At 54.9% G+C, this 26,329-nt stretch overlaps 3 protein-coding genes across 10 annotated transcripts; 2 read left to right on the top strand and 1 right to left on the bottom strand.

Annotated features, from left to right (window-relative positions):
- Positions 1-1,211: 1,211 nt before the first annotated feature.
- On the bottom strand, positions 1,212-3,253 carry MRPS12 (mitochondrial ribosomal protein S12). Of its 3 annotated transcripts, none has more exons than XM_001086380.5 (3): positions 3,039-3,253; positions 2,868-2,935; positions 1,212-1,900 (listed from the first exon to the last, which is right to left on the bottom strand). In XM_001086380.5, exons 2-3 carry the CDS (start codon positions 2,914-2,916, stop codon positions 1,530-1,532), a joined length of 420 nt encoding a protein of 139 aa, XP_001086380.1. In that variant the 5' UTR covers positions 2,917-2,935; positions 3,039-3,253; the 3' UTR covers positions 1,212-1,529. The 3 variants fall into 3 exon arrangements, with proteins under 3 accessions (XP_001086380.1, XP_014979368.1, XP_001086153.1); XM_015123882.3 differs by having other exon boundaries at positions 3,212-3,253; XM_001086153.5 differs by having other exon boundaries at positions 3,226-3,253.
- Positions 3,254-3,446: 193 nt separating this feature from the next.
- SARS2 (seryl-tRNA synthetase 2, mitochondrial) lies at positions 3,447-21,029 on the top strand. 3 transcript variants are annotated; one of them, XM_015123880.3, is made up of 17 exons: positions 3,447-3,740; positions 8,088-8,183; positions 12,152-12,181; positions 12,341-12,417; positions 12,824-12,893; positions 12,974-13,028; positions 14,314-14,377; positions 14,595-14,700; positions 15,695-15,742; positions 15,983-16,091; positions 16,380-16,425; positions 16,511-16,598; positions 16,686-16,795; positions 18,837-18,930; positions 19,022-19,114; positions 19,246-19,311; positions 19,403-19,884. In XM_015123880.3, the coding sequence occupies exons 1-17, from the start codon at positions 3,474-3,476 to the stop codon at positions 19,544-19,546; spliced, it is 1,563 nt and encodes a 520-aa protein (XP_014979366.2). In that variant the 5' UTR covers positions 3,447-3,473; the 3' UTR covers positions 19,547-19,884. The 3 variants fall into 3 exon arrangements, with proteins under 3 accessions (XP_014979366.2, XP_014979365.2, XP_077838816.1); XM_077982690.1 differs by lacking the exon at positions 12,341-12,417 and adding an exon at positions 20,541-21,029 and having other exon boundaries at positions 3,466-3,740; positions 12,753-12,893; positions 19,403-19,537; XM_015123879.3 differs by lacking the exon at positions 12,341-12,417 and having other exon boundaries at positions 12,753-12,893.
- On the top strand, positions 20,896-26,280 carry CCER2 (coiled-coil glutamate rich protein 2). 4 transcript variants are annotated; one of them, XM_077982765.1, is made up of 8 exons: positions 20,900-21,029; positions 21,196-21,300; positions 22,255-22,323; positions 22,824-22,907; positions 23,136-23,176; positions 23,335-23,422; positions 23,904-24,421; positions 25,952-26,280. In XM_077982765.1, the coding sequence occupies exons 1-8, from the start codon at positions 21,026-21,028 to the stop codon at positions 26,036-26,038; spliced, it is 996 nt and encodes a 331-aa protein (XP_077838891.1). In that variant the 5' UTR covers positions 20,900-21,025; the 3' UTR covers positions 26,039-26,280. The 4 variants fall into 4 exon arrangements, with proteins under 4 accessions (XP_014979364.3, XP_077838891.1, XP_028694777.2 ...); XM_028838944.2 differs by lacking the exon at positions 21,196-21,300; XM_077982766.1 differs by lacking the exon at positions 20,900-21,029 and having other exon boundaries at positions 21,181-21,300.
- Positions 26,281-26,329: the final 49 nt, after the last annotated feature.

Here is a 26,329-nt window from a genome sequence, read left to right as displayed (position 1 = left end):
AGCAGTGCTGGGCTCCAGAGCCCAATGGTATGAACACAGTTCCCACATCTTTTTTTCTTTTGTTGAGACAGAGTCTCACTCTGTCACCCAGGCTGCAGTGCAGTGGTGCTGATCTTGGCTCACGGCAACCTCCACCTCCCAGGTTCAAGTGAGTCTCCTGCCTCAGCCTCCTGAGTAGCTGGGATTACAGGCACATGCCACCATGCCTAGGTAATTTTTATATTTTTAGTAGAGACAGGGTTTCGCCATGTTCGCCAGGCAACAAAGCCAGATTCCCACTCTAAAAAAACGGAAAAATTAGCCAGCTCTGGTGGCACACACCTGTGGTCCCGGCTACTCAGGAGGCTGAGGCGGGAGGATCATTGAGCCCAGGAGGTCAAGGCTGAAGTAAGCTTTGATCATACCACTATACTCCAGCCTGGACAAGAGTGAGACTCTGTCTGTCTCTCTCTCTCTACACACACACACACACACACACACACACACACACACACACATAACACACACACACACACACACACACACACACATAAAAGAACAGCTCCCAGGTGTGGAGCAGCACACCCCATTGAATCCTTTCTACACCCCTTCCACATCAACATTACAATTACTGCCATTTTCCAGATGTCCATTCTTGAGGGCAGAGTTTATGTGCCCAGAACCCATGACCTACAGGAAGGAGACCTGGGCCCCCCGTGCCACCTACCTGACTCCTAAGCTTAAAATAGAGTAGCCCTCTGCTGGGCGTGGCAGCTCACGCCTGTAATCCCAGCACTTTGGGAGACCAAGGTGGGCAGATCACCTGAGCTCAGGAGTTTGAGACCAGCCTGGCCAACATGGTTGAAACCCTGTCTCTACTAAAAATACAAAAATTAGCCAGGCGTGGTGACGGGCACCTGTAATCCCAGCTACTCGGGAGGCTGAGGCAGGAGAATCACTTGAACCCAGAGGGCAGAGGTTGCAGTGAGCTGAGACTGTGCCACTGCACTCCAGTCTGGGCAACAGAGCAAGACTTTGTCTAAAAAAAATAAGATAAAATAACAGTAGCCCTCCCATGCGTGTTATGCACATAGAGCATCGAATTTAATCTTCAACAAGCCAAATAAAGGAGATACCACCAATGGATGGAGCTATTATATTCTGGAGGAGGAAACTGAAGCTCAGAGATGTCCGTTGCCACAGCCACAAGGAGGGCAAATACTCCACAAGGGTTCACATCGCAAGGGCCAGGATGTTTATTAAAACCCCTTCCCAGCAGAGGGCAGTACAGTGTCTTGTCCCAGCAGAAAAGGTCCTTCATCCCACCCCTCTAAACACAGGAGCCAAGGGTGTTGACAGAGGGGCACCCTTTGTACCCCCACAACTCCTATGGCTTAACAGTGGTCCTGATGGAAGAGGCGGAGCCAGAACTTGAATTCATGAGTGGCTGCCTCTAGAGGCGCAAAGGCCAGCATCAGAGGACCCTGTGGTAGCCGGGAGCGGAAGGTTCATGTTCTGCAGGGGTGCCCAGCCCACCATGGCCCCAGCTGTCACTTCTTCTTCTGCACGTGGCCACAGTCGTACTTGCCACGCACAACGGTGAGCTTGACGCCCGGCAGGTCCTGGGTGCGGCCGCCCTCCACAAGGACAACGTGGTGCTCCTGCAGATTGTGACCCTCCCCGGGGATGAAGCAGACGGCCTCGCGGCCCGTGCTGAGCCGTACTCGACAACACTTGCGATTGGCCGAGTTAGGCTTCTTGGGCTTGAGGGTGAACGTGGACAGGACCACACCCTTTAGCTGCGGCCGGCCTTCCGTGGGGCCCAGCTTCCGAGGCGGCCGCTTGGGAGGCCCCAGGCGGTGCATCTGGTTCAGGGTAGCCATGGAGCAGGTGGCCCAGAGCCGGGGAACCAGAGCTGGGCCTGGAGAGGGCCGAAAGCGGTTATTATGGCAGAGAACAGATCTTAGTGTAGTATCAACTCAATTTTGGTGTCTTAGGCATTGTTTCAAGCACTTTACAAGGATGCATTTGTTCACGTCTAGTGTTATTTACAGACAAAACTCTTCTTTATTATTCAAGGAAGCATTCCTTTCTTTTTGTTTTTTTGAAACGAAGTCTCGCTCTGTTGCCCAGGCTGGAGATCAGTGACTCAATCTCAGCTCACGGTAACCTCTGCCTCCTGGGTTCAAGCAATTCTCCTGTCTCAGCTTCCCGAGTAGCTGGGACTATAGGCACCTGCCACCACGCTCGGCTAGTTTTTGTATTTTTAGTAGAGACGGGGGTTTCACCATGTTGGTCAGGCTGGCCTCGAACTCCTGACCTCGGCCTCCCAAAGTGGTGGGATTACAGGCGTGAGCCACCACGCCCGACCAGGAAGCATTACTTTTAGTGCTGTTTAAAATAATAGGCTCATGCATGTAACCCTAGCACTTTGGGAGGCTGTAGAGGGATCACTTGAGCTCAGGAGTTAAGGCCAGACTGGGCGACACAGGGAGACCTCCGTCTCTACAAAAAATCAAAAAGTTAGCTGGTTGTGGTTCTGCAGGCCTGTGGTCCCAGCTACTTGGGGGACTGAGGCAAGAGGACCACTTGAGCCCAGGAGGTCAAGACTGCAGTGAGCTGTGATCACACCGCTGCACTCTAGCCTGGGCGACAGAGGGAGATCTTAAATAAATAAATAATAAAACTGACCGAAACTCCGCTTGACACGCAGTAGCCCTCCATGCAGCTGCTTCCCACCTCTTGCTCTAGCAGCCCGAGCTCCGCCAAAACCCCACCGTGTTTTTCCACCCCTGTTTCCCTCGGGGCTCCGACGGAAGCACACAAGTCCCAGAGCGAATAACCCTCCTCCTCTAGCCTCGTCCCTGAAGCCCGAGTCCCCCACTTACCACAAGTTAGGGACGTGTTGAGGCCACGGAGAAGGCCAGACCAGGACATCCTGCCGCCTGGGCCGTCCCTGTGGTAGGGATAAAAGATTCAGAAAGGAGGGAAAAGTGGCCGATCTGCAAATGCTGGCCGATCCGCTCTCAGGACCTTCTGGGTTAAATCAAAAGAAATACCTCTATAGGTCTAACCAAAGGCCCTCATGCTGCTAATAGAAAGTGCCTCCGTAAATTTAGCCTCGCTCTGAGTGGGCTCCCGAGAACCCAACCACTCTCGCCCGCACACAGCAAGAAGTGGGAAACTGGGGAGAGGGCCTGGTAGATTTGGAGGACCCCGGGATTCCACCGACCTCACGGGCCCTACCGGTGAGGTCGCGGACACGATGAATCCTGCCTCCAGCCTCTTCCGGGCGCTATCCGTGCAGGGATTGGCTGGTTCTGCCACGCGTCACTGAAGAGGCGGGACACAGACGACGATTGGGTGACGACCGACTCTATCTCGGTCGACCATCCTCAGGATCTGATTGGCTCGTCGCGATCAGGATCGCTGCTTTGCAATTGGTCTAAACGCAGAGTGGGTGGGACGAAGTGCCGCCTTGTCCCCGGTCCAAAATGGCTGCGTCCATGGTGCGGCGCTTGTGGCCTTTGCTGACTCGTCGGGGGCTCCGGCCCCATAGAGGCTGGATCTCCAACGGCAGTCCAAGGAGAAGTTTCGCTACAGAGAAACGAAACCGGAACCTCCTGTACGAGTATGCGCGCGAGGGCTACAGTGCACTCCCTCAGCTGGACATAGAGTGGTTCTGCGCATGTCCAGAAGAAGCCGCACGCGCCCTGGAGCTCCGCAAGGGGGAGCTGCGCTCGGCGGACCTGCCCGCGATCGTGAGTGTGCCTGCGCCGGCCGGCGGGAACAGGCTGTTTGTTTTGCGGAAGAATTGGGTCTGCAAGATGCCCTGCGGCAGGGGGCGAACCTATTGTAGGAATTTTAGTTCCTTCCCAAGTTAGCCAACGTCTTGTGCATGGCACCCACTTATGTGCCAGTTGTCCAGTGAGTGCTGAGGCTTTACTGTGTGCCAAGAATGCCTACTGTGTCCTAGACACGCATTATGCGCTTGTTTCTTACTGCTCACTGGGTACCTACTGTCCTCTAGGAACTTGCGATGTGACATTGCCCTCCGTGCTCCAGCTTCATGGCAGCCTTTCCCTAAGACCACAAAGGAAAATGGGGAGCCAAGTGTGAATCGGACGGGGTCAGGGCTGGGGTGTGATGGAGCTCTTGCCTTTGGAGAGTGAGATAGGGAGAGTTCTGCATCTCCGCCACACATAGCAGGCAGTTAAATAGAGTTAATGAATGAATGAATGAATCCATTAGTGGATGGTTCTATTAACCTGATACTTAAGGTGCAACTGCTATGTTGAATTATGTGGTGAATAATAATAAAATTGCTACCACTTATAAAAGGGAATTAGGACCGGGTTCACGATATCTCTGTTGAGGTGCTAAGGATAGTGGGGTCCCCACTTCTTCCCATTCCTCTCTTAGACTCCCCTACCAGCCTGTTTGAAGTGCTTTATTCACTTTTACCTCGTTTAATTTTCACAACAACTCTATGAAGTCGGTGCCATTATTTCTCCCATTTTATCAGAGGAACTAAGGCTCCGAGAAGCTAATTCACTTGCGCTAGGTCATGCAACTGGGAAGTGGCAGAGTGGGAATTTTAACCTGTGCTTTCTGGCCCAGAATCCACTTTTTTTGGTTGTTTTTTTAAGAGATAGGGTCTTGTTCTGTCGCCCAGGATGGAGTACAGTGGTACAATTCAAGCTCACTACAACCTTGAACTTCTGGGCACAAATAATCCTCCCACTCAGCCTCCCGTGTAGCTGGGACTACAGGCAGATACCACCACGCCCGGCTAACCTTTTGTATTTTTTGTTGAGACAGGGACTTACTATGTTGCCCAGGCTGGTCTTGAACTCCTGCGCCCAAGTGATTTTCCCACTCTGGCCTCACAAAATGCTGAGATCACTGGCATGAGCCACCACACCCAGACCCCACAATCTTAACTACCCCCCTGTGCCCTGTCATGATCTGAGTTCACAGTCTAGCAAAAGACTTTTTTTTTTTCTGAGATGGAGTTTTGCTCTCGTCTCCCAGGCTGGAGTGCAGTGGTACGATCTGGGCTCACTGTGACTTCCGCTTCCCAGGTTGAAGTGATTCTCCCACCTCAGCCTCCCGAGTAGCTGGGATTACAGGCACGCGCCACCACACCTGCCTACTTTTTGTATTTTTAGTAGAGATGGGGTTTCACCATGTTGGCCAGGCTGGTCTCAAACTCTTGACCTCAAGTGATCCACCTGCCTTGGCCTCCCAAAATGCTAGGAGTACAGATGTGAGCCACCATGCCCTGCTAAAACATACATACCACTCTACATATATACTAATTACAATCTCTACATATATACATACAACTCTACATATATACTAATTACAATCTCTGGTAAATTTGACTACCTAGAGTAATCGAATTCATAGAGACAGATATATACTCATTATAATCTGTGGTAAATGCTGTGAAGGCAAAGTGGAGGACAGCCTGGGAGGACTTCTCAGAGGAGGTGGCATTAAACAAAGATCCGTGGATTGAGAAATTGCCAGGGAAGAGGGGAGAAGAGTATCCCAAGTAGGGGACCAGAATATACAAAAGCCTGGAGGTAGGATGGAAAATTCCATTTGATGGCCATGTAGATAATTTAGAGCGTCACATCCTTTAGCAGGGTTTTTCAAACTTTGTGGCCAAGAGTAAGAAATACATTTCACATCCTGATGCAGACACACACCCAAAATTGAAACTAGTTTCATTAACAATCCTTGCTCTTACCATGTGTGATGCGTTCTTGTTCTTTAATTATATTCTCTTTCATTTGTAAAGTGCTAGTTGTTTTTTTTTTGGGGGGAGGGGTTTTTTTTTTTGTTCTTTTGAGACTGAGTCTTCCTCTGTCGCCCAGGCCTGAGTGCAGTTGCGCAATCTCGGGTCACTGCAACCTCCACCTCCTGGGTTCAAGCGATTCTCGTGCCTCGGCCTTCCAAGTAGCTGGGGTTATAGTCGTGCACCAACACACTGGACTAATTTTTGTATTTTTAGTAGAGAGAGGTTTTGCCATGTTGGCCAGGCTGGTCTCGAACTCCTAACTTCAAATGATCCACTTGCCATGGCCTCCCAAAATGCTGGGATTACAGGCGTGAGCCATCGTGCCTGGCTACTCTCTTCATTTTCAAAATGGTAGTTTAGACATGCATTTGAGTAGCTACTTGTTTTTTGTTTGTTTGTTTTTTTGAGATGGAGTCTTGCTCTGTTGCCCAGGCTAGAGTGCAGTGGCGCAATCTTGGCTCACTGCAACCTCCGCCTCCTGGGTTCAAGCAATTCTCCTGCCTCAGCCTCCCAAGTAACTGGGATTACAGGTGCCCGCCTCCACCCCCAGCTAATTTTTGTATTTTTAGTAGAGACAGGGTTTCACCATCTTGGCCAGGCTGGTCTCGAACTCCTGACTTTGTGATCCACCCGCCTCAGCCTCCCAAAGTGCTGGGATTACAGGTGTGAACCACTGCAACCGGCCTCAAGTAGCTATTATTAAAAACAAAGCAGAAAATGACAAGTGTTGGCAAGAATTGTGTTGTGGAAACGTCGGAATCGTTGTGCATTGCTGTTGGGAATGTATATACAAAGTGGTACAGCTGCCATGGAAAAAAGTATGGCAGTTCCTCAAAAACAAAATTTTTTTTTTTTTTTTTTTTTTTTTGGAGACAAAGTCTCACTCTGTCACCCACGCTGGAGTGCAGTGGCATGATCTTGGCTCACAGCAGCCTCTCAGGCTCCGTGAGACTTCCCAGGCTCAAGCACAAGCAATCTTCCCACCTCAGCCTCCTGAGTAGCTGGGATTACAGGCATGTCCCACCACAGCTGCCTAATTTTTGTATTTTTAGTAGAGATGGGGTTTCACCATGTTGGCCAGGCTGGTGTACCAAGTTTCATGGCAGCTGTACCACTTTATATACACTCCCAACAGCAGTGCACAAGTAGCTGGGATTAGAAGCGTGTGCCACCATGCCCAGCTAATTTTTGTAGAGACAGGGTTTCTCCGTGTTGCCCAGGCTGGTCTCGAACTCCTGGGTTCAAATGATCCACCTGCCTCAGCCTCCCATATTATGTATATTTTAACCGTTTTTTTGTTTTTGAGACAGGGTGTCAATCTGTCACCCAGCTAATTTTTTTTAGAATTTTTTTGGTAGAGGACGGGTGCTATGGCTCACACCTGTAATCCCAGCACTTTGGGAGGCCAAGGCAGGCAGATTGCTTGAGGCCGGGAGTTCCAGACCAGCCTGGCCAATATGGTGAAACCCTGCCTCTATTAAAAAGTACAAAAATTAGCCAGGTGGCAGTGGCGCATACCTGTAGTCCCAGCTACTCAGGAGGCTAAGGCAGGAGAATCGCCTGAACCTGGGAGGCAGAGGTTGTAGTGAGCCAAGATCGTGCCACTACACTCCAGCCTGGGTGACAGAGTGAGACTCTGTCTCAAAAAAAAAAAAATTTTGTAGAAGCAGGTCTCCCTATGTTACCCAGGCTGGTCTGGAACTCCTGCACTCGCTCAAGCAAGCCTCCCACCTAGGCCTCCCAAAGTGCTGCACCCAGCCATGATTTTTTAAAGTGCTAGTTGAGAGATTTTTTTTTTTTTTTTTCTTTTTTGAGACAGAGTTTCACTCTTGCTGCCCAGGCTGGAGTGTGTAGTGGCATGATCTTGGCTCAGTGCAACCTCTGCTTCCTGGTTTCAAGTAATCCTCCTGCCTCAGCCTCCTGAGTAGCTGAGATTACAGGTGCCTGCCATCACGCCTGGGTAATTTTTGTATTTTTAGTAGAGATGGGATTTCACCATGTCGACCAGGCTAGTCTTGAACTCCTGATCTCAAGTGATCCACCCACCTCAGCCTCCCAGAGTTCTGGGATTATAGGCATGAGCCACTGTGCTCGGCCAATATGTCTGAATTCTGGGCACTGTGTGGCCAGCTGAACCTCAAGGCATTCCAGTACTGAAGGGGAGGAGGGGAGGATGGCCACTGAGGGCTAGGTAGGGATCTCTGCCTCACTCCGCCGCAGGTCCGGATGGCCAGTGGGCTCCAGAGAGAAGGTTGGGGCGATGGCTGCTTCACCTCCTTTCCTCTTACATCCACCCCAGATCTCGACATGGCAGGAGCTGAGGCAGCTGCGGGAGGAGATCCGGAGACTGGAAGAAGAGAAGGAGGCCGTGACTGAGGCAGTGCGGGCCCTGCTGGTGAGCATGGGGACCTGAGTAGGTGGGAAATGGCCACGAGGGTGTCTCTGGACACAGGTAACAGGAAACTGAATTTAAAGAGCTTGCACAGGCTGGCGCGGTAGCTCACGCCTGTAATCTCAACTACTCGGGAGGCCTAGGTTGGTGGATCAACTGAGGTCAGGAGTTTGAGACCAGCCTGGGCAACATGGTGAAACCCCATCTTTACTGAAAATACAAAAATTAGCCGGCATGGTGGCGGGCACCTGTAATCCCAAGTACTTGGGACGCTGAGGCAGGAGAATCGCTTGAACCTCGGAGGCGGAGGTTGCAGTGAGCCGAGATGGCGCCACTGCACTCCAGCCTGGGCCACAGAGTGAGACTCCATCCATGAATAAATAAATAAACAAACAAACAAGCGTGAACAACATGGACATGCATTACCTCACATAGCGAGCCGTGCAGGACCCTGGCATCCCTAGGGTTGATTAATTAGCGGTTCTTCCAGCATCCCCGGCCCAGGTCCTTTCCTTCTCTCTGCACCGGCAACTTCACTGCACTGATCTTTCCTCAGTTTCCCCATCAGGGTTTCCAGATGGCTGCTGTAGTCCAGCATCTCCTCATATGACTCTGCCAGGGGAAGGAGACAGAGATTTCTCTGGCTTGAGTTCCTTTTTCAGGAGCAAGTACACCTTTCCTGAAGCATCCAGCAGAGTCCCCTCGTGTCCCCTGCGCCCAGACCCCCACCCACTCCAGCTGTCAGCCAGAGGAGTGGAGTTCTGGCAGCCAGCACAGGCTGATCAGAGGCCAGCATCCAGCTGGGCCCACTTCCCCTGAAGGGTGAACTGAGTCAGAGTTCTGTGGGGAAGGAGGAAGAAGGGATCTTTATTTGATTTTTATTTTTTTGAGACCGAGTCTCCCTCTGTTACCCAGGCAGGAGTGCAGTGGCATGATCTCGGCTTACTGCACCCTCCGCCTCCTGGGTTCAAGTGATTCTCCTGCCTCAGCCTCCCATGTAGCTGGGATTACAGACATGTGCCACCACGCCTGGCTAATTTTGTATTTTTAGTAGAGATGGGGTTTCACCGTGTTGGCCTCATGACCTCGAACTCATGACCTCAGGTGATCCGCCTGCCTTGGCCTCCTAAAGTGCTGGGATTACAGGTGTGAGCCACACGCCCGGCCTGGAAGGAGGGATTTTGGGTTAGACAACCAACAGTGTCTGCCACAGAGGGCTTAAAAACAATCATAAAAACAACAGCAGACCTTTATGTAGACATCGCTATGCACCACACCAGGTGCTTTCGGTACTCTTAATCCTCACAACTATTTGTGACATAGGAACAATACAAACCCAGTTTTACAGCTGGGAGAAAGTGAGGCCCTAAGAGTTTAAAACGGGCCTAAGTGGCCGGGTATGGGGGGTATGCGCCTGTGGTCCCAGCTACTCTGGGGCTGAGGCAGGAAGATCGCTTGAGTCCGAGAGTTTGAGGCTGCAGTTAGCTATGATCGCACCATCACACTCCAGCCTGGGTGACAGAGCGAGACCCTGTCTCAAAGAAAAAACAACCAGAGCAGGGCGCGGTGGCTCACGCCTGTAATCCCAGCACTTTGGGAGGCCGAGGCAGGCGGATCACAAGGTCAGGAGATCGAGACCATCTTGGCTAACACGGTGAAACCCCCGTCTCTACTAAAAATACAAAAACTTAGTCGGGCGTGGTGGAAGGCGCCTGTAGTCCCAGCTACTCGGGAGGCTGAGGCAGGAGAATGGCGTGAACCCGGGAGGCGGAGCTTGCAGTGAGCTGAGATCACGCCGCTGCACTCCACCTGGGCGACAAAGCGAGACTCCGTTTCAAAAAAAAAAAAAAACCCAACAAGAAAAAGTACCTAAGTCTCACAGCCAGGAAGTGGGAGAGGCAAGGTTCGCACCCAGGCAGTTGGTTTTTACCACTCTGTTTGGAGGCCTCTCCCACCCTGAATCACATCTCCCAGCACCTGCTGAGTGGCCAGCCTCGGGCTGTCTACGTCCTGGACAGTCAATGGAAGCAACACAATGGATCATTTAATGTTCTTTGAGTGCTAACTCATCTTCTCGGGGAAGCTGCACAACAGCCCTGCCCAGGGAGGTCCTGTTATCATCCCACTTCACAGATGGGGATACTGAGGCTCAGAGGGGGCAGAGATTTGCCCAAGGGCTCACAGCATGTAGGTGCCCAACATTCAGACCCAGGCTGTTGGATTCCCTCAGCTGCTTAGGATCATGGAAGGTTCGGAATGTCAAGGGGGCCTTGGGTGCAGGCCCTCGAATGCACAGACAGACTTTACCTCTCCGAGCCTCCATTTTCAAATCTACAGACAGGGTATATTAGTCCATTTTCTTCTTCTTCTTTTTTTTTTTTTTTTTTTTGAGACAGAGTCTCACTCTGTCACCCAGACGGGAGTACAGTGGCCTGATGTTGGCTCACTGCAACCTCCACCTCGCAGGTTCAAGGGATTCTCGTGCCTCAGCCTCCCGAGTAACTGGGATTACAGGCATGTGCCACCATACCCGGCTAATTTTTGTATTTTTAGTATAAGGTTTTAGAGACGAGGTTTCTCCATGTTGGCCAGGCTGGTCTCCAACTGCTGGCCTCAGGTGATCCGCCCACCTCAACCTCCCAAAGTGCTGGGATTACAGGCGTGAGCCACCACGCCCGGCCCCATTTTCACACTGCTATAAAGAATACCTGAGACTGAGCTGGGCGCGGTGGCTCACGCCTGTAATCCTAGCACTTTGGGAGACCAGGGTGGGCGGATCATGAGGTCAGGAGATCGAGACCATCCTGACTAACACGGTGAAACCCCGTCTCTACTAAAAATACAAAAAAAAAAAACTAGCCGGGCAAGGTGGCGGGCGCCTGTAGTCCCAGCTTCTCGGGAGGCTGAGGCAGGAGAATGGCGTGAACCCGGGAGGCGGAGCTTGCAGTGAGCGGAGATCGCGCCACGGCACTCCAGCCTGGGGCACAGAGCAAGACTCCGTCTCAAAAAAAAATAAAGAGGCCGGCGCAGTGGCTCACACCTGTAATCCTAGCACTTTGGGAGGCCGAGGCGGGCGGATCACGAGGTCAGGAGATCGAGACCATCCTGGCTAACACGGTGAAACCCCGTCTCTACTAAAAATACAAAAAATTAGCCGGGTGTGCTGGTGGGCGCCAGTAGTCCCAGCTACTCGGGAGGCTGAGGCAGGAGAATGGCGTGAACCCAGGAGACGGAGCTTGCAGTGAGCTGAGATTGCGCCTCTGCACTCCCCTCTGGGTGACAGAGCGAGACTCCGTCCCCCCTCCCCCAAAAAAAAAAGAAAGAAAGAAAGAATACCTGAGACTGGCTAATCTATGAAGAAAAGCGGTTTAATTGACTCACAGTTCCACGTGGCTGGGAGGCCTCAGGACACTTACAGTCTTGGCAAAAGGGGAAGCAAGGCACTTTTTCCCTTCCGTAGGGTGGCTGGAGACAGCCAGAGGGGGTAACTGCCAAACACGTTTCAACCATCAGATCTCGTGAGAACTCACTATCACGAGAACAGCATGGGGGAAACCGTCCCCAGGACCCAATCACCTCCCACCAGGTCCCTTCCTCAACAGGTGGAATTACAATTTGAGATATGATTTGGGTGGGGACACAGCCAAACTGTTATCACAGGGTTTCCATGAATGCCTACCTCCTAAAGTGGATTATGAAGAAATCATGGCATGGGAGAGCCCTGTGCATAGAGCCTGGCATGGAGGCAGCACTTCCTACACGGAGCTGCAGCTGTGATTACTGTTAATTATCTTGCCTCCTTGTAGTGTTAGCAATAGAGAAATGGAAGCAGAGTTGCAGAGGGACCCAGCTAGGCACTGACAGAGCAGGAGACTAAGATCCTCTGGCCTTGTTTGACCTTTCACTCTTTTTTCTCTTCCCCACCCTCAACTTCATCAACCTAATCGCCCACCCTGTCTCTTTTCTACCAGGCAAACCAGGACAGTGGTGAAGTGCAGCAGGTACTGTGGAGAGTTGATGTCCTATCCAGGGTTGGGGGTGCACAGGGAGGATACCCTGCCAGTCACTATTCCACTTTTGTAACAGAAAACAGCTCAAACAGGTCTAAGGGGAAAAAAAAAATAGGCTGTATTGATGCATGGAACTAAGACTGGCTTCAGGTACGGCTGGATCCAGGTGCTGGCTCCATGTTTGGTCCTGTGTTCCTCCCATTCCCAGGCCAGCTTTCTGTCCTTGTGTAAGTGGGAAGCAAAGTCAAGCACTTTCCTGATAGCTCCGGTTAAAGTCCTGGGGCTGATTCTCATGAGTTCAGCTGGCATCAGGTGCCTGTCTCTGAGCCAGTCATTGTGGCCAAGGCAATAGAACGTTCTAGTTGGCCAGGCCTGATTCTTTTCCCCACGAACCTGCCATGTGATGGTGAGGGAAGTTCCTGCAGAGACATTCAGGATGCTGGGTCTGGAGAAGAGGTATGAATGTCCACCACAGGGGCTCTGCCAGTCAGGATGAAGGTCTCACACTGGTTGAGGGAGTCCTGACCCTCTCCCGGGCTGACCCCACCTGTGCTGCCCCCAGGACCCCAGGTACCAGAGTCTGCGGGCACGTGGCCGGGAGATGCGGAAGCAGCTTTTCCCCCTGTACCCCAGGGAGGCCCAGCTGGAGGAGCAGTTCTATCTGCAGGCGCTGAAGCTGCCGAACCAGACCCACCCAGACGTGGTGAGCACCGTGCTGGGTGGCAGGGAGGCCCGGGGCCCGCCTAGTGCCGCCTTCCCGTGACTCCTGCTGTCTCCCTGCAGCCCGTCGGGGATGAGAGCCAGGCTCAAGTACTCCACGTGGTCGGAGACAAGCCAGGTGGGCCACACCCCAGGCCTGGGAGCTGACAAGCCCTGTGGTGTGGGGGTTCTGGGGTCTCGGGGTGGGGGCCCCTGGGGTCTGGGAACATGTCTGGAGCCTGGAGAACTCCTGGCGGTACAGGAGGTGGCTCCAGCTTCCTGCCTTGGCCGGGCTCGAGCTGTCTCTGAGAGGCGGTCCTTGGGTTTTCATTATCTCCCGCTTCACCACTGAGCAGTCTCACCCTGTGTTGTGTGATTGTATCGTATGTGTATGAGTGTGTGTTGTGTATGCTATGTGTTGTGTGACGTGTGTCGTGTATCTGTGTGTGTCTGTATCTGTGTGTGTGTGTCTGTATCTGTGTGTGTGTGTCTGTATCTGTGTGTGTATATCTGTGTGTGTGTGCCTCTGTATCTGTGTGTGTGTCTCTGTGTCTGCATGTGTGTGTGTGTGTCTATATCTGTGTGTATCTGTGTGTCTTTGTGTGTGTGTATCTGTGTGTGTGTATCTGTGTGTCTTTGTGTGGATCTGTGTGCGTGTCTGTCTTTGTGTGTGTGTATCTGTGTGTCTGTGTATCTGTGTCTGTACTTGTGTGTATCTGTGTGTCTGTGTGTGTATCTGTGTGTGTGTGTGTCTCTGTGTGTGTCTGTGTGTGTATGTGACTGTCTCTGTGTGTGTCTGTGTGTGTGTGTGTGTGTCTCTGTGTGTGTCTGTGTGTGTATGTGACTGTCTCTGTGTGTGTCTGTGTGTGTGTGTCTCTGTGTGTGTCTGTGTGTGTATGTGACTGCCTCTGTGTGTGTCTGTGTGTGTGTGTGTGTGTGTCTCTGTGTGTGTCTGTGTGTGTATGTGACTGTCTCTGTGTGTGTCTGTATCTGTGTGTGTGAGTGTGGGTGAGTGTGTGTGTGTGTCTCTGTCTGACCCCCTGCTTTGGTCCGTGTTTCCGGGGCTTTTTCTCCCCAACTCTGTGCCTCCTTCTCTCTGATCCTCCTCCCTTCCTCGGGGTGTTCCCTTCTCCTCCGGCCTCTCTCCTGTTTCTAACTCTGCCTTCCCCACCCCTCCTCTTATTCCTGTCTCTGCCTCCTCTCATTTCCTCTCCCTGTCTCTGCTTTTCTCTCCCTCTCTCCGTCTCTCCTTTCTTCCCTTTGCTCACTCCCTTTCCCTCTCTTTCCATGTCTTCTCCCTTCTCTCCTGCCCCTCCTTTACTTTCTCTCACCATCCCTCCTCCCTGCTGTCTCTGGAAGCTTCTCTCTGGGCCCCGTCCCTCTCCCCCCACTGCCTTACACCGGTGCTTTTCACCCACATCCAGCTTTCTCCTTCCAACCCCGAGGCCACCTGGAAATTGGCGAGAAACTCGACATCATCCGTCAGAAGTGAGGCCCTCCCCTGGCTCCCAGCGCCCCTCTCCCAGCTGCCCGCACCCAACAGCTGGCTCCTGCCTCGTTGGCCTCAGCGTGAGATGTGGAAATGCCATGAATCTTTGATGCCCCAGCCCCACCCAGTAGCTGGGCCTCTTCCCCGGGGTGTTTGCGTCCCCACGTTCCCTGCCAGCCTGGCCCATGTGCATCCACCTGTCTGCTTGTCTCCTAGGCGCCTGTCCCACGTGTCTGGCCACCGCTCCTATTACCTGCGCGGGGCTGGAGCCCTCCTGCAGCACGGACTGGTCAACTTCACATTGAACAAGCTTCTCCGCCGGGTATGGGCCAAGATAGGAGGGCTGCCTGGAGGGGGTGGCATCGAAGCTGAGCTCAGAGGGCCCAGCGGGGATGGGGATGACCTCTTCTCTGCCCTAGTCACTACTCTCAGAGCTTCGTGTGCATCATTGACACATTTAGTCCTTACGACAACTTTATGAAGTGGGTGGTGGCATCATCCCCACTTTAGAGAGAGGGCTTGAGGCCCAGAGAGGGGAGGTACCTGGCCCAAGGTCCCACAGCCAGTCTGGAGCTGGGCCTGGAGCCTGTGCTTAGAATCGTTGCACCTCACTGCCTGCTTGTGGTATAAAGGGAGCATTTGGGAATCACAGCATCCATTGAAACATGGCAGGGACTGGTTACATGGAGCACTGGTCATGGCGAGGGACTCAAACATTTCCAGAGGGTACTAGGGAGCCATGGGAGGCTTTTAAGCAGGGGAGGGTATGGCCAGATCTGTACTTTTTGTTTTTGTTCTTTTTTTTTTTTTTGAGATGGAGTCTCACTGTGTCACCCAGGCTGGAGTACAGTGGCGCAGTGTTGGCTCACTGCACTGCAACCTCCACCTCCTGGGTTCAAGCAGTTCTCCCGCCTCAGCCTCCCGAGTAGCTGGCATTACAGGCACATACCACTATGCTGGCTAACTTTTTTTTTTTTTTTTTTGACGGAGTTTTGCTCTGTCGCCCAGATTGGAGTGCAGTAGCACGATCTCCATGCCGGCTAATTTTCATCTTTTTCGTAGAGACAGGGTTTCGCCATGTTGGCCAGGCTGATCTCAAACTCCTGGCCTCAGGTGATCTGCCCACCTCAGCCTCCCAAAGTGCTGGGATTACAGGTGTGAGCCCCTGCGCCAGCCCCTGCCTCAGTTTCGTCTGAGGAGGAAGGGGCTTTGGAAGCTGCTGGCTCCCTCTGCAGCGCCCCTTCTTCGGGGCTGAACTTGGGGTCTGGGTCTGGTAGGGGTCCCAGCTCTGCTCACTCATCCTCTCCCCTGAACAGGGCTTCACCCCCATGACGGTGCCAGACCTTCTCCGAGGAGCAGTGTTTGTGAGTGAGGCCTCTGCTCCGCTCCCCTCACCCACCTGGGTGTCAGGCCCTGTCGTGGGTGCCCAAGGCAGGGAGACCTGAGGAGACCGCCCTGGGGCCAGGCTGAGGGGGCCGGGCCATAGCAGGGAGACCAGGGTGGCTCCAGATGTGTGCAGGGGAGGAGCTGGGGTTGTGACTGTAAAATGAGAGAGGCCAGGGTTACCTGTCCCCTGACCCCTGTGGCCTGGCCGCCTCCCCCAGGAAGGCTGTGGGATGACACCAAATGCCAACCCATCCCACATTTACAACATCGACCCTGCTCGCTTCGAAGATCTCAACCTGGCTGGAACAGCGGAGGTGGGGCTTGCAGGTGAGGATTGGGTGGTGGGTGGGTGGTGGGGAGGAGCAGGACGGATGTGGAAGGACAACTGGGAGCATCCAGGGAGCGCTGGGGGTGACCACCTGCCCAGAGCAGCTCAGCAGCCCCAGGGCCAACGTGTACGGTTGTGTAGGTTGTTAACTGCACAGCAGTACAGTGACAGTCCAGCCCTGGGCCTTGACCTGGGGTTGCATCCACCAGAGGGAGTGCCTCTTACCCTCCCAAAGGCTTCCTCTGGGCACTGGCAGCCCTGGCTCACCCTGTGGTCTCTCCTCCCAGGCTACTTCATGGACCACGCCGTGGCCTTCAGGGACCTGCCAGTCAGGTGACACCTGGTTTCCTTAGACCCTGACCCTACTTGTGACAATCACTCTTCCCTCCTTGACCCGACTTTCCCTGCTCTCTGCCAGGATGGTTTGTTCCAGCACCTGCTACCGGGCGGAGACAAACACGGGACAGGAACCCCGGGGGCTGTACCGAGTACACCACTTCACCAAGGCTGGTGTCGCTGGGACTAAACGGGGCTGGGGTGGGGGGTCACCCCAAGAGCTCAGAGCCTCCTGACTCCTGTGCCCTCTGTCCCAGGTGGAGATGTTTGGGGTGACAGGCCCCGGGTTGGAGCAGAGCTCACAGCTGCTGGAGGAGTTCCTGTCCCTTCAGATGGAGATCTTGACGGAGCTGGGCTTGCACTTCCGGTGCGGAGAGGGGCTGGGGTCCCAGGGATGGTGGGGGTCGGGTAGGGGAGGGATGAGGGGCTGGCTAGCTGCTCCTCGATCTGGAACCACCTCTCCAGCCCCCTCGTTGCCCCCATTTTCCTGTACAAGGATTACAGGAGCATATACAGGATCCCAGTCTGTCTGCCATGGGCCAGTGGCCCCTCACAGGACTGTAATAGAAGCAGGAACAGCACACAGTGTGCCAGAGTGGAGACCAGGCTTCTTTCCTCCTGCGCTCCCCCTCTCTGTGGGCCACTGCCTCTTCTGTGTAGCCCGAGATGCTTTTTCACCTCCCAGTGGGAAGTGGGGGTGGGAAAAGGGGGAGCCAGAGGTTGTGACCTCCACTTCCTCTCACCCTGTCAGTCACACGCAGCTCTCAAGAGAGGCTGACAAATGTGGACTTCTTTTCTGGGTGACCCATTGTAAAAAACTGGGAGCATAGGCTGGCTGTGGGGTCTCACACCTGTAATTCCAGCACTTTGAGAGGCCATGGCAGGAGGATTGCTTGAGGCCAGGAGTTAGAGACCAGCCTGGGCAACATAGCGAGAGCTAGTCTTTTTTTTTTTTTTTTTTTTGAGACGGAGTCTCACTCAGTCGCCCAGGCTGGAATGCAGTGGCTGGATCTCAGCTCACTGCAAGCTCCGCCTCCCGGGTTTACATCATTCTCCTGCCTCAGCCTCCCGAGTAGCTGGGACTACAGGCGCCTGCCACATCGCCCGGCTCGTTTTTTGTATTTTTTAGTAGAGACGGGGTTTCACTGTGTTAGCCAGGATGGTCTCGATCTCCTGACCTCGTGATCCGCCCGTCTCGGCCTCCCAAAGTGCTGAGATTACAGGCTTGAGCCACCGCGCCCGGCTGAGAGCTAGTCTTTACAACGTTTTTTTTTTTGTTTTTTTTTTTGAGATGGAGTCTCGCTCTGTTGCCCAGGCTGGAGTGCAGTGGCCGGATCTCAGCTCACTGCAAGCTCCGCCTCCTGGGTTCACGCCATTCTCCTGCCTCAGCTTCCCGAGTAGGTAGGACTACAGGTGCCCGCCACCTCGCCCGGCTAGTTTTTTGTATTTTTTAGTAGAGACGGGGTTTCACCATGTTAGCCAGGATGGTCTCGATCTCCTGACCTTGTGATCCACCCGTCTCGGCCTCCCAAAGTGCTGGGATTACAGGCTTGAGCCACCGCACCCGGCTACAACGTTTTTTAGAATTAGCCACGTATGGTGGCACACACCTGTGGTCCCAGCTACTTGGGAGACTGAGGCAGGAGAATTGCTTGAACCCAGGAGGTGGAGGCTACAGTGAGCTGTGGTCATGCCATTGCACTCTAGCCTGGGCAACAGAGTGAGACCCTGTCTCTAAAAAATAAATAAAGGCTGGGCATGGTGGCTCACACCTATAACCCCAGCACTTTGGGAGACCAAGGCAGGCGGATCACCTGAAGTCAGGAGTTCGAGACCAGCCTGGCCAACATGGTGAAACCCCATCTATACTAAAAATATAAAAATTAGTGGGCCGTGGAGGCACACACCTGTAATCCCATCTACTCAGGAGGCTGAGACAGGAGAATCACTTGAACCCGGGAGGTGGAGGTTGCAGTGAGCTGAGATCACGCCACTACACTCCAGTCTGGGCAGCAGAACCAGACTCTGTCTCAAAAAAAAAGAAAAAGAAAAAAACCGAGGGTGCCTAGAAGGTGCACATGTGTGAATGGCCGCTGTGAACAGCCGGTGAACCCTGCCACGTGCCTTTCCTCCGCTCCCGTCAACCTCTTTTGTGCCTCCTCCTCCATATACGACCTTCACCATCACCACCCCTGGCCTCACAACTCTCTCCTTTGCCACTATCATCTCCTCCTTTTTATTTGTTTGTTTTTTGGGTAGATGAGGTCTCCCTATGTTGCCCAGGCTGGCCTCAAACTCTGGGGCTTTTTCCTAATTTTTGGCTGCTTTCTCTTCCATTGTTTCCATTTCTTCCTCCTGCGCCTCCTTTCACCCGCTGACTTTCCCCACGCCTTTGTCCTTGGCTGCAGGGTCCTGGACATGCCCACCCAGGAACTGGGCCTCCCTGCCTACCGCAAGTTTGACATTGAGGCCTGGATGCCAGGCCGAGGCCGCTTTGGAGAGGTGAGCCCTGTGCCGCTGGGGACGGGGTGGGCAGGAGGACAGGCCTGCCCCCGATCCCTGATCCACTCAGCCTGCCGCTCCTCCACGCCAGGTCACCAGTGCTTCCAACTGCACAGATTTCCAGAGCCGCCGCCTCCACATCATGTTCCAGACCGAGGCTGGGGAGCTGCAGTTTGCCCACACAGTGAGACCCACGTAGCCTCCTGCCCGCGTGCCCTCGCCCGCAGCCTCTGCCACCCTAAACCCACCCACCTTGGCTCCTCCCCGGGCCCGGCTTGGGGTGGGCGCCTGGTTCCGAGCATGGCTGTCTCGCAGGTGAACGCCACCGCCTGTGCTGTTCCCCGCCTCCTCATCGCGCTCCTGGAGAGTAACCAGCAAAAGGTGAGGGGTGGAGGGTTCCACTAAGAGAGGCAGCTCAGTGCGGGGGAGGGCTGGGGCGTCTGCAGTGTCCTGAGGTCTGCTCTGTCCCCAGGACGGCTCAGTGCTCGTGCCCCCTGCCCTCCAGCCGTACCTCGGCACCGATCGGATCACAGCCCCCACCCACGTGCCTCTCCAGTACATCGGCCCCAACCAGCCCCGGAAGCCTGGGCTGCCTGGCCAGCCTGCTGTAAGCTGAGAACCCACCCTCGGCAGCCCTAGAGGGCGTCACTGCTTCCTGGAGCTCAGGAGACCCCGGACACCTGGGACCTGTGTTCCTGAGCCTGTCCTGACATCTGCGTTCCTCCCGTCAGCTCCACGCCCAGGCCCCTGGACCCTGGGGTCCACCTCTCCTCTGTCTTTGCTGCCTCAGAGTCAGTCACTGAGCCTGTTATCATTGAGGGGTCCCAGTGGGAAACAGGACCTCTGGACTTGATGGTTCTAGGGACAGGAGAAGCAGAGGAAGAGGCCTCCATCCCTCCTTCCTTCCCTCCCACAGTGCTGAGCAAAAAGTCCCCAATAAATGGTCAGGACAAAGGCCTCTGTGGATCTGTGCACAAGGGAGATGCCCGGCTTTCCAGGAGCTGCTGGGCAGCTGCTCAGAGGCGCTGTCCTCAAAGGGTCTGTGGCTGCAAAGACCATGGCTGGAAGTGCCCAGCCACCCCCCAGTGCACATGGAGGCTGGTCTGGGGGCCACCAGGGAGCTGAGAGGATGCCAAATTCTCTCCCCTTCCTCCGGGACAACCCAGAACAGAGTCACCCTCTGAGGGTCCCTTCGAGCTGACCCCAGCCCCAGCCTCACCCCTCAGTCCCCAGCTCCCCACACAGCTGTCCCTTCTGCAGCTCCAGGTAGGGGCCCAGTGGGCATCGCAAACTCAGAGAAGCCACCTGGTCCTCTGATCACTTTGCCTGCACCGGCTCCTCCTCAGGCACGCCCATCCCAGGACATTTTCCTGGCTGCCCAGGCCATAACCCTTCAGGTTAGCCTCGACTTTTTTGTCATCCATATCCACTTCATTAGCAACCCTGGCAACACCGCCTTAGGAATATTTCCAGAATCTGGCAAGGGGCAGTGGCTCATGCCTGTAATCTCAGCACTTTGGGAGGCCAAGGCAGGCGGATCACCTGAGGTCAGGAGTTCAAGACCAGCCTGGCCAACATGGTGAAACCTCGTCTCTACTAAAAATACACAGAAATTAGTCGGGCATGGTGGCGCATGCCTGTAATTCCAGCTACTCGGGAGGCTGAGGCAGGAGAATCGCTTGAACCTGGGAGGCAGAGGTTGCGGTGAGCGGAGATCATGCCACTGCACTCCAGCCTGGGCGACACAGCGACACTCGGTCTCAAAAAAGGTTTCCAGACTCTGCCCACTGATCTCTCCTCCCTGACCCCACCTTGGCCCTGCTCCCCGATTCCTCCCCTTTGGTTAACCCTGGAAACCTCCTCACTGGCTCCCTGCTCTCCATCCTTGCCACACAGCCAGAGGGACCTGTGAGCGCCTCAGTTTGGTGACCCACCCCTCCTCAGAGGTCTGTGGCTTCAGGGTAAAGTGGTCATCAAGGCCCCTAAGACCCTGCCTGAGCCACTCCGCCTTCCTCTTTGGCCCATCTCTCTGTCTTGTTTGATCCACCCGACCCGCCTTGCTGTTGAAACTCTCCAGACTCCTTCCTGCATTTGCATGGGTGAGTCTCCCTCCCCGGCTGTGTCTCCCCTAGATGGTGTGTGCTGGCCTCCATCTTATCACTCAGGCCTTAGCTCAAATGTCACCTCTTCCAAGAAGTCTTCCATGACCACAGTGAAACCCCCGCAGCACTCTATCCACATCTGAGATACTTTTTTTTTTTTGAGATGGAGTCTCACTGCCCCAGGCTGGAGTGCAATGGTGCGATCTCGGCTCACTACAACCTCTGAGAGATTCTTGTGCCTCAGCCTCCCGTGTGGCTGGGATTACAGGCAAGTGCCACCACGTCCGGCTAATTTTTTGTATTTTTAGTAGAGATAGAGTTTCACCATGTTGGCCAGGCTGGTCTTGAACTCCTGACCTCAGGTAATCCGCCCTCGGCCTCCCAAAGTGCTGGGATTATAGGCATGAGCTACCATGCCCGGCCTGAGATACTGTATTTTTTATGAATTTCTGCCTTCCTTAATATGTATTGATGTGTGTCAGATACCAGCTCCAGGAGGGCAGGGGTATCCACCAACTGGCTCACTGCTGTAGCCTCAGTTCTAAAAGAGGACCTGGCATGTAGTAGAGGCTCAATAAAAATGACTGGACTGAAGGTGCTTGGATGTGCGCAGTTCCCAGTACCAGGCACTTCCCTAAATACCATACACACAACTATTTAATCCTCACTGTCCACCTGTGGAGTAGGTTGTCACCCACCCTATTTACAGTGAGGAAACAGGTCTTAGAGAAGTTAAGCGGATATCCTGGGCTGCACGGCCGGCACGTGGTGGAGCTGGGGCTTAGGCCAGAAGCCAACTGCAACCTCTGAGGAGGCAGGTTTATGAGACCCACTCAGCCAAGCATAGTGGCTCACTCACGCCTGTCATCCCAGCACTTCGGAGGCCCAGGTGTGGGGATCATTTGAGGTCAGGAGTTTGAGACCAGCCTGGGCAACATAGCAAGAACCCCTCTCCACAAAAAATGAAAAAAATTACCCTGGCCTGATAGTGCAAGCCTGCAGTCCCAACTGCTCTGGAGGCTGAGGTGGGAGGACCCCTTGAGTCTGAGAGTTTGAGGTTGCAGTGAGTTTTGATTGCGCCACTGCACTCCAGCCTGGGCAACTAACAAGACCCTGTCTCTTAAAGAGAAAGACCTGCTCTCTGGATGAGAAAACAGGCCCAGGAAGGGAAGGAGTTGCCTGAGGTCTGTCTGTGAGTGGTTGCCTCTGGGTCCCCATCCAGGTCCACCTGCCAGCATGGAGGGCGAGCGTACCAGACCATGCTGCTCTGGGAAGAGACCCCCCAGGCCAGGTATGGCAACTCAGGCCTGTAATCCCAGCACTTTGGGAGGCCCAGACGAGAGGATCACTTGAGCCCAGGAGTCTGAGACCAGCCTGGCCAACAAAATGAAACCCTGTCTCTACAAAAAATAAACATTATTAGCCAGATACAGTGTGCACGCCTGTGGTCCCAGCTACTTGGGAGGCTGAGGTGGGAGCATCAGTTGTGTTCAGGAGCCTGCAGTGAGCTGTAATGGCGCCACTGCCCTCCAGCCTGGGCGACAGAGCCAGACCTTGTCTCAAAAAAACAAAAAAGGGAGGCCCCCACCCTCCGCGCTGCGCTCCTGGCCAGAAGCCTCGAGGGGAGTGCGTGCAGGACAGAGGCCTCATGAATAATTGAGGGTCTCAGGCAGGCGGCCGCCCTGCAGATGTCACCCCACCGCGGGTGGGGAGGGGGCGGCGGTGACATCACTTCCTCCCCTGCGGAGTCCCCGCATGGGTTATAAGGCGCTGCAACCCTGGCCCGCACAGTGCCTTGGACCCGTGGGACGCCCACCATGCCGCCCCGAGGGCCAGCCTCTGCGCTGCTGCTGCTGCTGCTGCTGCTGGGGACAGGTGAGTGTGGGACCCGCCAGGGGCTGGGGAGCAGGGACTTGGGTGGGAGGGAGTGGGCAGTGCAGCCAGCAGAGGCTTCAGGGGCCGAGCCTCCAGCTGGGGACGCTGCACCTGCCAGATGGGATGAGGAGGGGATGTGTGGGGACTGGCACGTCCGTGGGGCTGGGGTCGGTACCGGGGACAGCAGCCAGGGCGGCCAAGCCCAGTGCCAGTCTCCTTTCTCCACAGCCACCGCTGCTCCCCTGGCACTGAGACCCTCCAAGGAGGAGGTGAGGAGTGTGGAGCCCTTGCCCTGCCTCACCTAGCTGGGGCCCCGCCCTCCCTGCACAGCCTGCCCCATGATCCCCATTGCCCTCAAACCAGCCATGCTCCTCCCCATCTCCCCTGCCCTCAACTTCCCCTCTGACCCGGCACCCCTGCCCCCCAGCTGACCCGCTGTCTGGCAGAGGTGGTCACAGAGGTGCTGACCGTGGGCCAGGTCCAGAGAGGACCCTGCACTGCTCTTCTCCACAAGGGTAAGGAGGACCCGGGCCACACTTGCCCTCCGGAGCCCCATCGGACCTGACCTCACCCCACCCAGGGTCCTGCCCGGGTGCCCACATGCTCTCCCGCCCGGGCTACCTGGAGGAAGGGGTCCTCATCCCCAGAGCCCGCTGCCTGGGCCAGCAGGGCACTGCCCAGCATTCACACCTGACAGAGTCTGGCCACCAGCTCCACCCTTGTGGCTCCCTGCAGAGGGACCGGACGGGGCAGGGAACGTCCCCTCCCAGGTAGGATGAAATAGGACCCTCCCCTTCCAGTCTGGGCAGCGCCCCTGTGAGACTTCGGGCAGGCCCCAGAACTCTTTAAGACCTCAGTTTCCCAATTCGAACCCCTGACCTGAGGTGATCAGCCGTCTCGGCCTCCCTAAGTGCTGAGATGACAGGTGTGAGCCTCCATGCCCGGCCTCAGTTTCCCAACTGGATGCTTGGAGAGCGTCCTTTCCGTTTCTGCCAGAGATGTGCGGCACAGAGCCCCATGGCTGTGCATCCACCGAGGAGAAAGGCCTGCTGCTTGGGGATTTCAAGAAGAAGGAGGCTGGGAAGACGAGGTCCAGCCAGGAGGTGAGGGATGAGGAAAAGGAGGAGGTGGCAGAGAGGACCCACAAGTCCGAGGTCCAGGAACAAGCCATCCGTGAGCAAGGGCACCGCCAGCTCCACCGGGAGGAGGACGAGGAGGATGAGAAGGAGCAGAGGAAGAGGGGGCCCATGGAGACCTTCGAGGACCTGTGGCAGCAGCATCTAGAGAATGGAGGGGACCTCCAGAAGCAAGTGGCAGAGAAGGCCAGCGACGAAGAGACGGCCCAGTTCCAGGCAGAGGAGAAGGGGGTGCGGGTGCTGGGTGGGGACCGCAGCCTGTGGCAGGGGGCCGAGAGAGGCGGAGGAGAGAGGCACGAGGACTCACCCCACCACCACCACCACCACCAGCCAGGGGCTAAGCCCAGGCAGGAGGAGAAGGAGGCTTTGGAGAGTGAGGTGAGTAGGGGGATGGAGGAGGAACACCAAAACAGTGTAGAGGCAGGGCTGACAATGGTCAGTGGAGTTACAACTCAGCAGCCACCCATGCTGGCCCTGCACCACCAGATCCATCACTAGTGGATCTCAGTGGCCAAGACCGACACCAGGACTGGGTAACAACTTCCGTGCAAGGCCTCTGCCTCATACTTCCATACTACCGTATGGACTACAGCAACCAAGATGGTGCCATTATTGCACAGAAGCAAGCCACCGTCACTAGCAAGTTGGCCACCATGAAAAGTGGCTGCTGTGCCTGCTTCACTAGGTGACAGATAGATACCATTGCTGGGTCATGGTAAACAAGGTGTCACCATGATTGGTGGTACCAATAACAGGCTGGGCATGGTGGCTCACACCTGTAATCCTAGGGAGGGGAATCCTTTCAGAGGCCAAGGTGGGAGAATCCCTTGAGGCCAGGAGTTCAAGACCAGCCTGGGCAACATAGTGAAACCCTGACTCTACAAATAATTTTTTTTTTTTTTTTTTTTTTTTTTTGAGACAGAGTCTCGCTCTGTCGCCCAGGCTGGAGTGCAGTGGCACGATCTCGGCTCACTGCAAGCTCCACCTCCCGGGTTCACGCCATTCTCCCGCCTCAGCCTCCGAGTAGCTGGGACTACAGGCGCCCGCCACCACGCCCGGCTAGTTTTTTGTATTTTTAGTAGAGACGGGGTTTCACCATGTTAGCCAGAATGGTCTCGATCTCCTGACCTCGTGATCCACCCGTCTCGGCCTCCCAAAGTGCTGGGATTACAGGCTTGAGCCACCGCGCCCGGCCCTACAAATAATTTAAGAAATTAGCCAGGCATGGTGGCGCACGCCTGGTCCCAGCTCTCAGGAGGCTGAGGTGGTACGATCGCTTGGACCCAGGCGGTTGAGGCTGCATTGAGCCATGATTGTGCCATAGCACTCCCGCCTGGGCAACAGAGCAAAACCATCTTTAAAAATAAATAAGGCTGGGCCTAGTGGCTCACGCCTGCAATCCCAGCACTTTGGGAGGCTGAGGCGGGTGGATCACCTAAGGTCAGCAGTTTGAGACCAGCCTGGCCAACATGGTGAAACCTCATCTCTACTAAAAATACAAAAAATCAGCCAGGCGTTGGTGGTGTGTGCCTGTAATCCCAGCTACTCGGGAGGCTAAGGCAGGAGAATTGCTTGAACCCGGGAGGTGGAGGTTATAGTGAGCCAAGATCGTGCCACTGCACTCCAGCCTGGGTGACAGAGCGAGACTCCGTCTTAAAACTAAAGTGCCGTCACGTCACAAGGTGCCCATCCCAGGCACCTTTGCCAGTCCCAAGCCACTGCTGTTGGCTGTGGTCACATTAGCCAGCACCTCTTCCGGGGTTACAGCAGTCAGGATGGTCACCGTCGCAGTCCACGACGATCAGAACGACTGCTGCTGGATGCCACTATGAGAACCCACATGGCCCACAATCACAGTGGCCTGCCTTTGAAGGTGGGTGCTGACCACCCCATTTCTGACCCCACCAGGCACAGGAGGTGGAGCGGCTGGAGCACTTGAGAGACGAACTGAAGGTGACAGAGACGCTGGGGGAGCAGCTCAGGAGGGAGGGCTGACCCCTGCCTCAGGCCCTCCTTCCTCCCGACACACCGTGGCTTAGGACTGTTGACCCCAAAGCCTCCACCTCACCTGGCACCTCACGCCACCCCTACCCAAGCAGGGGAGGAGATGGGCGTGCCTTGGAAACACACCCAAGGAGGCGAGTCTGAGCTGGGCTCAGCCCCAACTGAGGAAGCACCCCCACACCTGCGCACTCCCACCCCAACCCTTCTGAGTGAATAAAGCACAAAGAAACGCAGCCTGCCTCCGTGAACAGCACTTGATGTGACAGGGACGGGCCCCAGAAG

Source organism: Macaca mulatta, chromosome 19, assembly GCF_049350105.2.
Source record: "Macaca mulatta isolate MMU2019108-1 chromosome 19, T2T-MMU8v2.0, whole genome shotgun sequence".
Taxonomy (NCBI): domain Eukaryota; kingdom Metazoa; phylum Chordata; class Mammalia; order Primates; family Cercopithecidae; genus Macaca; species Macaca mulatta.
Note: the sequence above shows the minus strand (reverse complement) of the source record. Positions and strands in the feature narration are given on the sequence as shown.